The following is a 13638-nucleotide window of genomic DNA, read 5'->3' as shown; positions in this document are numbered from 1 at the left end:
ACGCCCACGGCCTCGCACCGCCCACAGACACGCCCCCGCGCTCAGCCACGCTCTGATTGGGCGCCGAAGGCCGGGGCGTGGCCTCGGCAGGCTGTGGGGCGGACGGCGCTGACGGCTCCAGCGCAGTTGGGTCCTCAAAAGAGCTCCAGGAAAACAATGAATCTGTTTCTGGAGCTTCTCCTGTTCCTGGCCACGCTTCTCTATTCCTACCTGGAGGCTTTTGTGAAGCTGTTCGTGCCTGTGAGGAGAAAGTCTCTCGCCGGGGAGCTGGTGCTCATCACGGGCGCTGGCCATGGCGTCGGGCGAGCGACCGCCTTGGAGTTCGCCAAGCGCCACAGCAGGCTGGTCCTGTGGGACATCAATAAGGTAATGGACACACTCATGTGCTCACTCCGTGTGACCTCCGAGTCCACGGGGCATTTAGGGGCGTAAGAAGGGCAGCACCACTTTGCACCCTCATCGCCCAGCCCCTTCCAGCCCGCTCCCATCGGCTCCCGCTTGGCTCCTGCGGCTGGGATGCTGAGCGCCAGGAGAGGATTTGGCCCCACTTGCAGCAGAGGATGTGGGGCTCTGGTCCCACAGTCACTCGGTGCTACTCGGCAGGGAGCAGGCAACACCCGGCAGAGCACCTGCGACAGGGAAAGAAGTGCTCGGGAAGCTGCTGGTGGAGCCGCTGCCTGGGCTGGCAGAGAAAGCCCGCTGATACCAGAAGGCTGTTTGTAAAGAGCAGCAGGTCTGCCTTCATTGTTCTCTCCGTAGCCTCGGGTGTTTTCTGTGCAGTGCTGGGAGGTGTGTTTTCTCTGCACTCTCACCAGCAGCATCCCTGTGCCGGGCTGTACGTGAGCCCGGCTGCCCTCTGGGCAGCTGCACGCGTAGATGGCATCTTTCTAAATGTTTACACCGGCCAAGCTCTTTATTTCAGATTATTTAAATGGACTGGAAAAATGCCGTGGCAAGTGGAAGATGGGCAGATACAAACATGGAGCATAGTATTCTGAAGGAATCCAGGCCAAGTGCTGGTGTGGGTGCAGCAGGGTGGGTGAGAGGCTGTGTTTTCTGTTTCTGACACGCTGGGTTAGCAAAGGAGTTAATCATGAAGCTGCAAAACAGAATTCAGCCCTCCACAAACAAAAATACATCAAACCTGAGGCAAGCTGAGTGAGAGGACGGATAAACAGGGAAGATAGTGTTGAACATTTTCAGTGTCTATTAATGGTACCCATTATGCCTAAGACCAGACTTTGGAGGGGTGGGAAGAGGCATGGCACGGCTGCAGTGCATGCAGGGCTGCAATGAAACAGAAAATTGTTCATGTTCACTGGATGGAATGGGGAGATTTAGGTATAAATGTAGTAGCGAGCGACACCTGGCTTTAGAGCTGGGAAGTAGATTGTAAGCGTGGGTGTCAGCACGAACTGAAATACAGTATCAAGGGAGGCTGTGGATTCCAGAGGATTTAGGAGTATGCTCCTCCAACCCAAGTGCCTTGACAAGGGCTCCTTCTTGGGGGCTCTCAGCATTAAACAGCAGCTGGTGTTGAGGCCAGCTGCCCAGTCACCCAACAGAGGGACTGCTGACCCAGGCTATTTATGACCTAGAGCTTTTCACTGCACAGGTTCCACTGGCATGGCCTTCTGGCACCTGGGAACAGGGATGCAACAAAGTCACTTCTGCTCTGGCTTAACGAGTTGAAGTAATGACTTCAGGGAACTTCTGACCTGTGGGTATCAAAGGTCATTCTGAAATTAAAATCTTTGTACATTGTGAATTGTGGAGGGCACCTCTCTTCTCACACCCAGCATGTAAATACAGAAACACATAGAGCCAGTTTCTGTATCTCAGGGTGTCAGCCAGGCCTGTATTTTACAAGCTGTTTACATTCACAGTGCTGTCTGCTGGGCTGTGATAGGCAGCGTGTGCCCCCTTTCTGCAGCCTTGCTCTGTCTGCCTTACCAAGCCAAACTCACTCTTGTTGCCACCCTACCTTTCTGCCTGTCACTACATGCAGATCCTAAATTTAAGGCTGAAATGCCTGTCCTCTCAGCAAAACCATCTACAGCTCTTTCCCTGGGTAGCTATGAACTGTTCAGGGGCTGGGCAGTGGTTGCTCAATCCAGGAACATCTTCAGCCTCTGCTGCTCAGCTGTGGTGAGGGGACAGCAGTGCACGATGTCTTTCTCTTTGCCTCTTCCAGCACGGCATTGAGGAGACAGCAGCAGAATGCCAGAAGTTGGGAGCCACTGTTCAAACCTTCGTGGTGGACTGCAGCAAACGGGAGGAGATCTACAGCGCTGCAGACAAGGTGGGGCAGTCTCGTTACAACAGGCCCCCAGCCGGGTAATAATTAGCATTGACTCCATGATTCACAGAAGGCAGATCAATCTCTTTATTATATTATTATAATTATTAAGAAACCCATTGCTTTTATAGACAGTTATGATACAGTTAGACCTATCTGGTCCTCCAATCCAAACACCATCGCTATTGGCTAATTAAGAAACCACCCTTTGGTAAACAAATCTCAGTAACACATTCCACATGTTCACAATAGCAGGTCCAGCAAGTGAAGATAAGAATTGTTTCTCATTCTTTTCTCTCATCTTCTCACAGTCTTCTCCAGAAAGGCCTGGGAAAGTTATTTGTTGCTCTCTGTGGCCAGAGAGCTGCTGCCACAGGGCAGCAGGGGCATGGCCAAAGGCTTTCCCAACCATGCTTGATTTCCAGAGAAGGCAGGAAAACTAGAGAAGACGTGTTGCACATGAATCATGCAAGCCCCTGGAAGCTCTCCATTCCTCACTGCTCTCTGGACACAGAGTGCTCTAGCATTTCCAAGATCACAGCCAGTCTCATCCTATTTGGGAGGCTCCAGCATATCACATCCTCTTGCCAAGTTTGCTCTCTAGGGTTGCAGCCTCTGAAGGAACATAGCACTGAGAACATATGAAACATTTTATTGTAATGGCTGTGGCCCAGCTGCCTCAAAACAGTCTGTACCTCTGTGGTCCCAAGTGTTGTTGGACAATACCCTTTTCCTGACCCAGAGATGGGGCAACTGAGAGGCGTTTTAAAAACTTTTTTTCCATTTTCAGTCTTATGAGAAGGGTGAGACAATACAGATGTTATAATTCACACCATCACAATCAGAAGCCAACTATTTCCTAATTACAATACACTAGAAGCGTTTCTTGACCTATCAGCTTTTTGCCACACCATGCTGTAGATGCCTTAAAGTCCATCATCTAAAACTACCCCTCGTGGGCCCCAATACAATGCATGATTCATAGTTCTATTTCTCCAAAGTATCTAGTCTTATTTGCAAGGCCATCTTTTGAAACTTTTCTCTAGCTCCATTTCTCTCTCAACAATATCTGTCCTATTCCATGGCATTTCTAAGTCAGCATTTCTTGTCTCGGTTTGCATATGGATGCATACTGTGAGGACCTTCTGTCAGGCCCTGAGAACTCTCTACAAATCCATTTCCCACACCAATTGTGACTACACGGTCCAAACTGTGCATAGTTTGTGGAACACAATAAATACTGACATTAATGAATGGGGAAGAATCAGATCTAAAGCAGATTCCATGGCTCTACTGAAAAGTTCCTGCCACATCTGGAAATGTGGCATGATCTCCTTCTCCCTTGAAGATGCAATCTTAAGAATTTAATTATGGTTCATCTTCCCCACCCTTACATTTTTTTTTCCTCCTCCTGAGTAACAGACACAATTTTGGGCTTTTGTTTTCTCTGTAAAAGGTGAAGAAGGATATTGGGGATGTGACTGTCCTGGTGAACAATGTTGGTGTGATTACAGCTGCCGACTTTCTCTCGACTCAGGACCACCAGATAGAAAAGATGTTTGAAGTCAACATTCTGGGTCACATGTGGGTAAGGGCCACCACCATCTATAGATGCAGTTGTTTGGGAGTGTCAGTGAGGATGCATATTTAGACCAGCCATGATTAGCAGTGAAATTACCAAATGAACTGTTACAGCACAGGGGCACCCAAGCAGACTGTGTGCTGGGAAACTGGAATGGCTCCTTGCTGATGTGAGCTGGCTGGTGGCAGCCTCATCTGCAGCATGCACAGATGCCTCTGTCAGAGGTGCCGTGCGGCTGACAGGGTGGGAGGGCTTCAGCAGTACTTGTTTGTGGCAGAAGAAAAGAGAAGCCATAGATTGACAAGTGGTTTGTTGTGTGTGCTGGGGCTGAGACCCTGCCAGCATTTCTGCTGACACCTGAAACCTTAAAAGCAGCAAAGGAAAGATGTGAAAACCATTTCCTGTTTATGGCTAACTGCTGCAGCCTTTGGAGAGCAGGTTGCCAGCTGCACCACTGGTCAGAGAGCAGGTATCCCTGTGGCTCTGGGAATCTGAGGTGCTGTGCAGCTCATAGCTTTAGGGATAGCTTTGGCCACCTGGTGAATAACACTGAGAGTCAGCGCTGAGTATGCCTAAGAAAACCATGTTCTTTTCCTCCTTCCTGTCCCCTGCATTTTGCCTCTTGGTTTAAATGACTTCCAAGACCACGAGAGCTTTCCTGCCAGTCATGATGAACAACAACTATGGGCACATTGTCACGGTGGCTTCAGCAGCAGGTCATTTTGTGACTCCTTTCATGGTGGCATATTGGTAAGTCATTTTGAAATCAGCTTGCTTAGTTTTTAAAAATTCTAATTGCATCTTTTCCATCGGCAAGTACCAAGTAATTAGCTCTGACTGAATCGTGAGCAATGTTTGTATGAAAGAATAGTCACGTAACACATCTACTAATGAAAGACTCTCCTGTTTTCTCTCCCCACCATTGCAGACTTTTGCTTAGTGAAAAAGGTATCCTCTTCCCTTCTCCTTCTTAGAATTTATTTATTCTGTGATTTCTTGTAGTGTTGTCAAGTAAACCTGTACTGAGGAGCTTTTGATCCTTTTACCATTGTGGCATTGACCGTAGAGTGTAAAAATAGAATCATAGAATCATCAGGGTTGGAAGAGACCTTTAAGATCATCCAGTCCAACCATCCAGCCAGTACTGCCACTGTAACCCCTAAACCACATCATCCAGTAAAAATGCAGGTGTTGAATGGTGGGTGCTGCTGCCTATTATCTGTCCCCAACAAACCTCTCCTGTAGAAAAGCAGGTTGGGTTAACATTTGGGCAATGCAGTCAGGTCCCTACACAACACTCACCACAGCTGGCTCAGTGAGAGAGGCAAGAAAGGCTCTTTTTTGCAAGGTTGTATTCCAGTGGAGTATGGCCAAAGGGGACCCAGTAAGAAAGAGCACAACCATGCGCCCTTTCTCCACCTGGTGCAGGCAGCTTAAGAAGGGAAGGGGCTGGGGGGCATAGCTAAAGGCAGGGCAAAGGGCATTGGTCTCTAGAGGAGGGGGGGGCAGCCAGCCATGGTAGCAAGCTAGTGAGGGGACAGGGAAAGGAGAAACCAGGGGAAGCCCATGTGGGAGTCTGTCTTTTCCCAGCAGGAGGACGACTCTATGGCTGTTAGTCACCGCCGTTGCCAGGGCAGACGACTTGGGAATTGACTGAGGGGAGAGAGTTCATGGGATGCTACAACCCAGTGCTAGATACAAATGCCTCTTAAACACCTGCAGGATGGTGACTGCCCCACCTGCCTGAGGAACCTATTCCAATGCCTCATCACCCTAATAGTGAGAAGATTTTTAACATCTCATCTGAATTTCTCCTGTCTCAGCCTGAGGCCATTTCCTGTATTCCTCTTACTGGGGGCATGGCAGAAGAGACTGACCCCACCTCCATCCAACCTTCTTTCAGGGAGTTGCAGACAGCCATGAGGCCTGAGCCTACTCTTCTCCTGACTAAACAAACCCAGCTCCCTCAGCCATTCCCCATAAGACATGTTTTACAGACCCTTCATGAGCCTTGTTTCTCTTCTCTGGACACACTGCAGCTCCTCAATGTCCTTTTTAAAGTGAGAGGCCCAGAACTGGACACAGCACTCGAGGTGTGGCCTCACCAGTGCCCAGTACAGGGGAACAGCCACTTCTCTGTCCTGCTGGCTGATCCAGGCCAGGGTGCCATCAGCCCTCTTGGCCACATGGGCACACTGGCTCAGGTTCAGCTGCTGTCAACCAGCACCCCAGGTGTCCCTTTCTGTCCCAAGCCATTCCTCACCCAGCCTGTATCATTGCATGGCTCAGGTGCAGAACCTGACACTTCACCTTCTTGAGCTTCCTGCAGCTGTGTCCTCAGCTCACTGATGGAGTCTGTCCAGGTCTCCAGCAGAGCCTTCCATCCCCTGAGCACAATTACTGAGGGTGCACTTGATCCCCGTGTCCAGATCATCCACAAAGATGTTAAACAGGACCAGCCCTGGGTGGAGCCCTGGGGAGCACCTCTAGTGACCAACTGCCAAATGGATTTATCTCCATCCACCACAGCACTCTGGGCCCAGCCATCCAGCCAGATTTTTACCCATTGAAGAGTCCACCCACCCAAGCTGCAAGCACTCAGTTTTTCTAGGAGGATGCTGTGGCAGATGGTGCCAAACATTTTACTGAAGTCTAGATAGACCCTGGACAGACACATCCACAGCCTTCCCCTCATCTACTAGGTGGGCCACTTTGTCATACAAGGAGATCAGGCTGGTCAAGCAGGGCCTTCCTTTCAAAAATCCATGTTGGCTGGGCTTGATCCCCTGGTTGTCCTGTATGTGCCTTGTAATGGTACTCAGGATGATCTCTTCCACAACCAAGGTTAAGCTTACAGGCCTGCAATTCTCTGGACAATCCTTCCAACCTTTTTTGTAGATGGGTGTTACATTTGCTAATTGCCAGATAGATGAAACTTGTCCAGTTAACTAGGACTGCTGGTAGGTGATTGAAAGTGGTTTGGCAAGTTCTTTCAACAGTTCCCTCTTTACTCGGACATGGATCCCATCAAAGGTCATAGATTTTTGAGTGTCAAATTGGCACAGCAGATCACTAACCATCTCCTGGGTTACAGGCCCTTCCCTCAGCTCTCTGTCACTAACTTCCAGCTCTGGGAGCTGAGAATCCCGAGGGACAACTGGACAATATTAAAGACTGAGACAAAGAACGTATTAAGTTCCTCTGCCTTTTCCTCATCCACTGTCATTACACTACCTTCTGCATTCAACAAATGATGGAGACATTCCTTGACCCTCCTTTTGCTGTATTTGTAGAAAACTTTTTTGTTGTCTCTAAGGCCAAGTTCTAGTTGGGCTTTGGTCCTTCTGATCTTCTCCCTGCATGACCTCGCAACATCTTTATAGTCCTCCCAAGTTATCTGACCCTCCATCTGGAAAGAATACATTGGTTTTTTTCCACAGAGTTCCAGCCTAAGTTCTCTGTTTAACCAGGCTGGTCTTTTTCCCTGACCACTTGTCTTTCAAATATATGGGGATGGGCTGCTCTTGAATATTTCACAATTCCTTTTTAAAGTGTATCCAGTCTTCCTGGACCCCTTTACCCTTCAGGACTGACTCTCAATCAGTGTCCTAACCAAGGCCAAGATCTGCCCACCAGAATCCAAGGTGGAAGTTCTGGTGCCCCTCTTTACTTCACCCCACTGTTTAAAACTCTGACATTTCGTGGTCCCTTTGCCCAAGACTGCCACCAACCACCACATCACCCACCAGTCCTTTGTTCACAAACAACAGGTCTAGCAGGGCATCTCTTCCAGTAGGTTCTTACCAGCTATGTTAGGAGGCTGTCTTCCAAACACTCCAGGAACCTCCTAGGCTGCTTCCTCTCTGCTGTGTTGTATTTCCAATAGACATTTGGCAAGTTGAAGGGCTGGAAACCATGAGGCTTCTACTGGCTGCTTGGAGAGCACCTCATCTGCCTGTTTGTCCTGCCTGGGTGTCCCATAACTGCCTCCCACCATGAGGTCCTCCCTGCTGACCTTCCCCTGGACCTTCTGCCATCATGACATCAAATTACTTTTCTACTTGAAGGGTGCCAGGAAAATCACGGTGCAGGCACCAAAAACATGTTTAGACTCTGTGTTGCCATCATGCAGCCTTCTATAATGGCAGCTCCAGCTGCAGCAGTCTTCCCCGGGAACACTCCTTCTTAGAACAATCTTCTCCTGGGAATACTCCTTCTTAGAGAGTCACTCACTGTCAGCAATGTGAGAACTCTTCAGCCAGGGATATTACTGGGATTATGCTGCCAAATCCATAGCAATCAATAAACTGATTCTGTGGTTTTCCTTTTTTGAAGTTGATTTAAACCTCAGGCCCATACCTATTTCCATGGCAAGTAGTTCCTCAGTTCTGCTTGCATAATGCTTCTCTATTTCAAAACTCACACAAAACTGTTACAAGATGCTCCTGTGTGGTACAATAAACAGTAGCAGGTTAATCTCCATTTCTACCCTGCTCATCCTTCCTAATTTTAGAGATTCAGGCTGCATTCCTTTTAGGAATCTTCTCTCATGCGAAAGAACAAGATGTCCATGGATTGATGCGCTTCAGTTGCAGTTTTCTAAGAATTCCTAATATTTGTCTGTCTGTTTGCAACTAAAGTGCCCTTTTTTGAGATACCTGCTATACATTGCACAATTAATCCACAAGTTTCAATATCTAATCCACCACTACACTCTGGCACAGGCAAAGATAGAATAGTCCCTGCCCTGTCTCTCAGATGGATTATATTATTTGGAGGGTTTTGTCTCCACATAGCAAGGAGCAGAAAGAGGGGTAAAGGGATAGAGGGATAGAGAGCACATAGTGAAAATAAGGGGTATGGGTTAGGATACAAGGTAGAGCAGAGGTGCACCAGCCCTCACCCATCCCCTAGCCATTACCTTAAACAGCACCCAAGCGACTAAGAGGCAGATGATGGTTTAGGCCATTTGCATTGGTAGAAAGGTGGAAATAGGATTTCTGCCTTCTCATTTGTACTTTCTCCCTTCCTGCAGCTCAAGCAAGTTTGCTGCAGTTGGATTTCATAAAGCTCTGACAGAGGAGCTGTCTGTCCTTGGAAAGGATGGAATAAAAACAACGTGCCTTTGTCCGGTTTTTATAAACACTGGATTTGTCAAAAACCCCACTACAAGGTAACTCTCAATACTCTGCATTCCTGTGTTTCCTTCTTTGCAGTAAGACACTGCATGTTATCCCCAGCTTTAGGCCTCTGTTCCAGCTGGCTGTATAACAACAGTTTGTATCATTAACTAAAGAAAATCTGCAATGTCCTTTAACCCATGTAATTGTTGCATTTGAATTACCTGAGTTTGTACATTTGTGAAGCCTCCTAGATCACCTGGTACCACTCCTTTTTATCACTGCAGCTCTTATGTGTTTGCTTTCCTATGTAGGCTTGGAAAGATTTTGGAGATTGAAGAAGTCGTGCAGGCTTTGATGGAAGGAATAGTGACCAACCAGAAAATGGTTTTTGTTCCACCACAGCTAAACATTGCTTTGCTTTCTGAAATGTAAGTACAAAGCAATGGATGTGGAAACAAAAATACTACCTGAGTATACAAGGTTCAAACTTGTAACCTCTGAGTCAGCAGAAGTTCCAGAAAGAGCTGAGGACCTGCTGTTTATTAGTGTTTGTTTCTTTATGTCAGCACTGAGGACACAGAGGCTGAGAACATTGCTTCAAAAGGACTGTACTGCTCTCTGTATGTAAAGCAAGATTTATCCTCCCACACAACTTAATTATCCAGTGCAGCTGCTCTGTTGAGGAGGTGTTTTTACCAGAGCTCCAGTTCCAAATCTGGAATTTACATCCTAACAACTAAGTTAGATTCTCAGTTAAATCCTATAATATCTCATGAAACACTTAGTAGTTTCTTGTTTGCTAAACCAAGCACCAGACAGCGGTAAAAATATTTTAAATCCTTTTGCAACTCCAAGAACTGCTTGTTGAGAGTGCAAGTCTGCAGAGGCATAGGCAAGTCAAAACTGATGCTGTCAAAGCACTTAGAATAACTTTGCTTTTTTGGTCATAATTTAGGACAGGGGGATAAAGAGACAAAGCTCTTTAAAAGGAGGAATCGTAGGAGTGAAAACTGCACTTCAGTTTTAAAATCTCATCCTTCCACGTGCCTACTGCTTTTCAGAGCATGACATGTAATACTCACCTACGTCTGTACGATATTAAAACTTCCTGGATCCTGCAGCAATACTGAAGTTCACATACTGCCCACAGATACCTGGCATTGGAACTGTCCTAAAAGGCTGAGAATTGACTTTAATTAGTCAGAGATTGGTGAGAGCTATGGAAATAATGCCCAGTTTAGTACATAGTCTCAGTTCATATGTGTGCATGCATTCTGCTGCCAGACCAGCTCTTCCCTCACCTGCAGTGACACTTTTTCCCATAATTTAAGTTTCTATCTCACTTTTAATTTCATGTTATTGTCTCTTCCAGGGTGTTTCCAGAACGTGCCCTGAACTTTCTGAAGAAGATGACCACTCCAAAGTTTGATGCAGTCATTGGGCAGAGAAGCACACAGTGAAAAGCAAGAATTGATTCTCATTTCCCAGAGGCACCAGTGAAAAGAGAACATGTGCTGAGAGTAGTTCAGCTGCCTTGATTCAAAACAGAGCTCAGGCAGGTGCTTCCAGGCCACCATTCCCAGGCACACCTAAGGCCTTATCCCACACCTGCAGCTGGAACACAGCTGAATAACAGGGTGTAATAATAGCAGGCTGCATAAGAGCAAAGAAATGATGCAGCTCCAGAAGGGCTGCTTTGAATGTATATCCCATCACCTTTGTCTCATTGTGCTGGGGCAGGCAGGATGCCCACAAAGCCTGTGTTTGGGACAACACAGCTCCTTAGTTGAGTGCAAAGGGATTGCCTGAGAACATGTTAATCTGGACTCATCCCTGAGCAAAAGCATCTTGCAAGAAGCAATTTATAGAGGAGGTGGGTGGCCTGTTTCATTTCACTTAATAATTTTAAGTTTAAAAAATGTGCTCTAATGAACACTTAGAGTTTTGTGTGCATTTATAATGAGCATTGTTTAATTAATTATTTGTATTACTGAAATAATACAGCCTTATTTGTAATGTAATGCCTAATTACAACATTTATCAATTATGCATTAGCACCACCAAAACTCCATATTACAAATAAATACGTTTTTCTAACCCAAAGGTGTCTCTCAGCAATGAGAGTGGTATCCAGGTCCAGTACCAGTGGAGCACGTGCTGCAGTGCTTAAAGGATCAGCCAGAGTCTGCCAAACACCAGCCCAGACTGCAGGGATGAGGCAGTCCCCAGCCACATGGGGAAGCCACATCAGGATCAGTGAGGTACAGGGCCAGGCAGTGAAACCCATGCAGGGGCCAGGGCTTAAAGGTGGTGCCAGGGCAGGGGGTGCAGGGGAAAGCTCCAGACGAGCCTTCACACAGCTCCTCATCACAAGCCAGGGGCCTGCTCTGATGGCACAGGAGGTGAAATCCCTGAAGGTCTTTGGCCTGGGGTCCAAGAGAGCAGCAGCTGCTGACACATGGGTCAAAGACCCCTCCAGAGCACAGAGGATCCGTGCACCACTTGTGCAATTCCTGCTGCAGGCACTGCTGGCCCATCCCAGGCAGGCCTGGACACACTGCCACCTTTGGCACAGTTGGAATCTGTCCTGTTCACCTGAGCCTTTCAAGTTGTTCTGTAAACAGGTTCTTCAGAAAAGGGAGAGCCCTCACCACCCAGCCCCTCCTGCTCTTAGCAGGCAACAGGTAGAAGCACTGTTGACAGCTTAAATAACACACAATTGTTTTCCTTTTTGCTCATGGAATATTCATGTAACAGGACACTTCCCGGTTTCAGTTCTTGTGATTCACAGTGCAAGACTCCTGTAGCTGAGACAGGAATGGAAAAAAGGGGGTTCAAAAAATTCAGGACATTAAAAAAAAGGTTATAAGCAATTCAAAGAATACTTAGGTATGGTTTCCATTTAAAAACCAAGTCAAAAAGAAGCAAGGTTGCATCCCTGCTTCTTTTTGAGGTGCATATTGCCCTCTTGCTACCGTGACAGTCCTGTAGCATGTGCGACACTTGAAGCCACATCTGTGTAGCTTTTTGATTATGTTCATTTTTGCCTATTCTTACCTAGTGAGGAGTCAAAAAGTCTAAAAATACAGATGCTTCAAAAGTTCAAAAGATCTGTCAGAGCAAGCAGCATACCAGCCAAAATGTTTGCACTTAGCACTCACTGGAACATAAGAGCTAGATCAGTACTTTACAGATTTGCAGGTACTTACCAGTTGTCTCTTGTATGGCTGGCAAGCATTCTTAACTTCCCACCCAGCTTAGTCTCTCTTTCTACCCACCTTCCACGTTTCTTCTGTTTCATGACTTGAATTCTTGCTCAAAGGAGTCACAATCCAGTGACTCCACAGAAAAAAGCTTAAAAAGACCCCGGAGAAAAGTCAACATTGGATGACTTGGCCCTTTTCTTAGACTAGGGAAGGACTGGCTTCAGTAGGAGACATCAGACAAGATGCTTGGCTTCTCCTAGAAGCCAAAAATTGGAACAAAAGTCTGTCCAGGGGATGACAGTGTTTTTCTGCAGCCTATTTCTTAGTTCACTTGCTCCTAAGGAAGGGGAGACTGTAGTGATTCCTGCTTTGCCTGAGCTAGTCCAGGGTCTCAGAGCCCAGAGGAATTACTGGGCAAGGCAACTTGGGCAGTACTCCATGTGTAGCTGTGATTCTGTTCTGTGTCTTCTATGGCTGCAAATCTTCTGCTTGGCATAAAAACCAGACAAAAACCAAGGATTTCAGCCTTCATCTCCTGAACACCAGGGACAGAATTGAGGCACCAAGCCTCCCAGGCTCCTCAGTTCTCTTTCTGGCCACAACACTCAACTGAAGCTTAGCCCAAACTCCGGTCATGCATGGGTGCCCAGCAGGAGTCCATGTGAGTAGGTTTCATGCAGCCACCTACAGCTAAGTCCCAAATTTGAAGAGTGACACCTCACACCCTGGCCTAAGGACTCCTTATGAGTCAGGTTAGTGACTCTGGCCCTGTGCTTTGCCTCCTGCTGAGATGTCTCTTGTGCTTTCATGTCCTCCCTGCCTCCTCTTCTTGGCCCCAGCACTGACTGGAGCCCTGTGCCAGGAAAAGGACAGCACCACTGAGCTGTGCAATTGGGGTCTGGCCCACATGCTGATGTGTTAATTCAGCAGAGAACTAGGTTCCAGGAGAAAAATAGGATGCATCTAGCTCAAAATCTCTCTGCTGGAACAGGCCCACTCTCCCACAGTTAAGGTGAGCTGCAGCCAGGGCAAAAATAATACTTTTTAAAAACTGTAGTGTTAACTGGACGTGATTTTTGTCAGTTGTTAGATGTTTGTGAACCCTTCACTCTTCCCCAGGAAGCTCAAAAACATCCTTAAACAAAATGATGAACATGACAGCGATACATCAGATTTTCTAACCGAAAAGTGAAGGAGTAAGGTCAGCAATCCTTTCCAGGAAAGGCCATGAGTTACATTGATAGAGCTGGAAGAAACACCTGAAAGTACTTTTCTCCTATTTCCTATAAGCATTCCTGTTCTGCTTAAGGCTCTGGATACTCCATTATATACAATTGAGTCCAAGCATGAGTTATGTGATTTAGACTAAATTAAATAAAAATATTCCAATCCATGCAATTTAATGCTATTTTTCAAAGGAGTTATGGA

The 13638-nt window shown here is 46.9% G+C and overlaps 1 protein-coding gene across 1 annotated transcript; it reads left to right on the top strand.

The window, feature by feature from the left end:
- The first annotated feature begins 4 nt into the window (after positions 1-4).
- On the top strand, positions 5-11107 carry LOC129120799 (estradiol 17-beta-dehydrogenase 11-like). Its single transcript, XM_054633560.2, has 7 exons — positions 5-366; positions 2195-2302; positions 3756-3887; positions 4525-4631; positions 8917-9054; positions 9316-9432; positions 10377-11107. The coding sequence occupies exons 1-7, from the start codon at positions 157-159 to the stop codon at positions 10462-10464; spliced, it is 900 nt and encodes a 299-aa protein (XP_054489535.2). The 5' UTR covers positions 5-156; the 3' UTR covers positions 10465-11107.
- The last annotated feature ends 2531 nt before the right edge of the window (positions 11108-13638 follow it).

The sequence above is a fragment of the Agelaius phoeniceus genome, chromosome 4, assembly GCF_051311805.1.
Source record: "Agelaius phoeniceus isolate bAgePho1 chromosome 4, bAgePho1.hap1, whole genome shotgun sequence".
NCBI classification, from domain to species: Eukaryota; Metazoa; Chordata; class Aves; order Passeriformes; family Icteridae; genus Agelaius; species Agelaius phoeniceus.
This window is presented reverse-complemented; position numbering and strand designations above follow the sequence as displayed.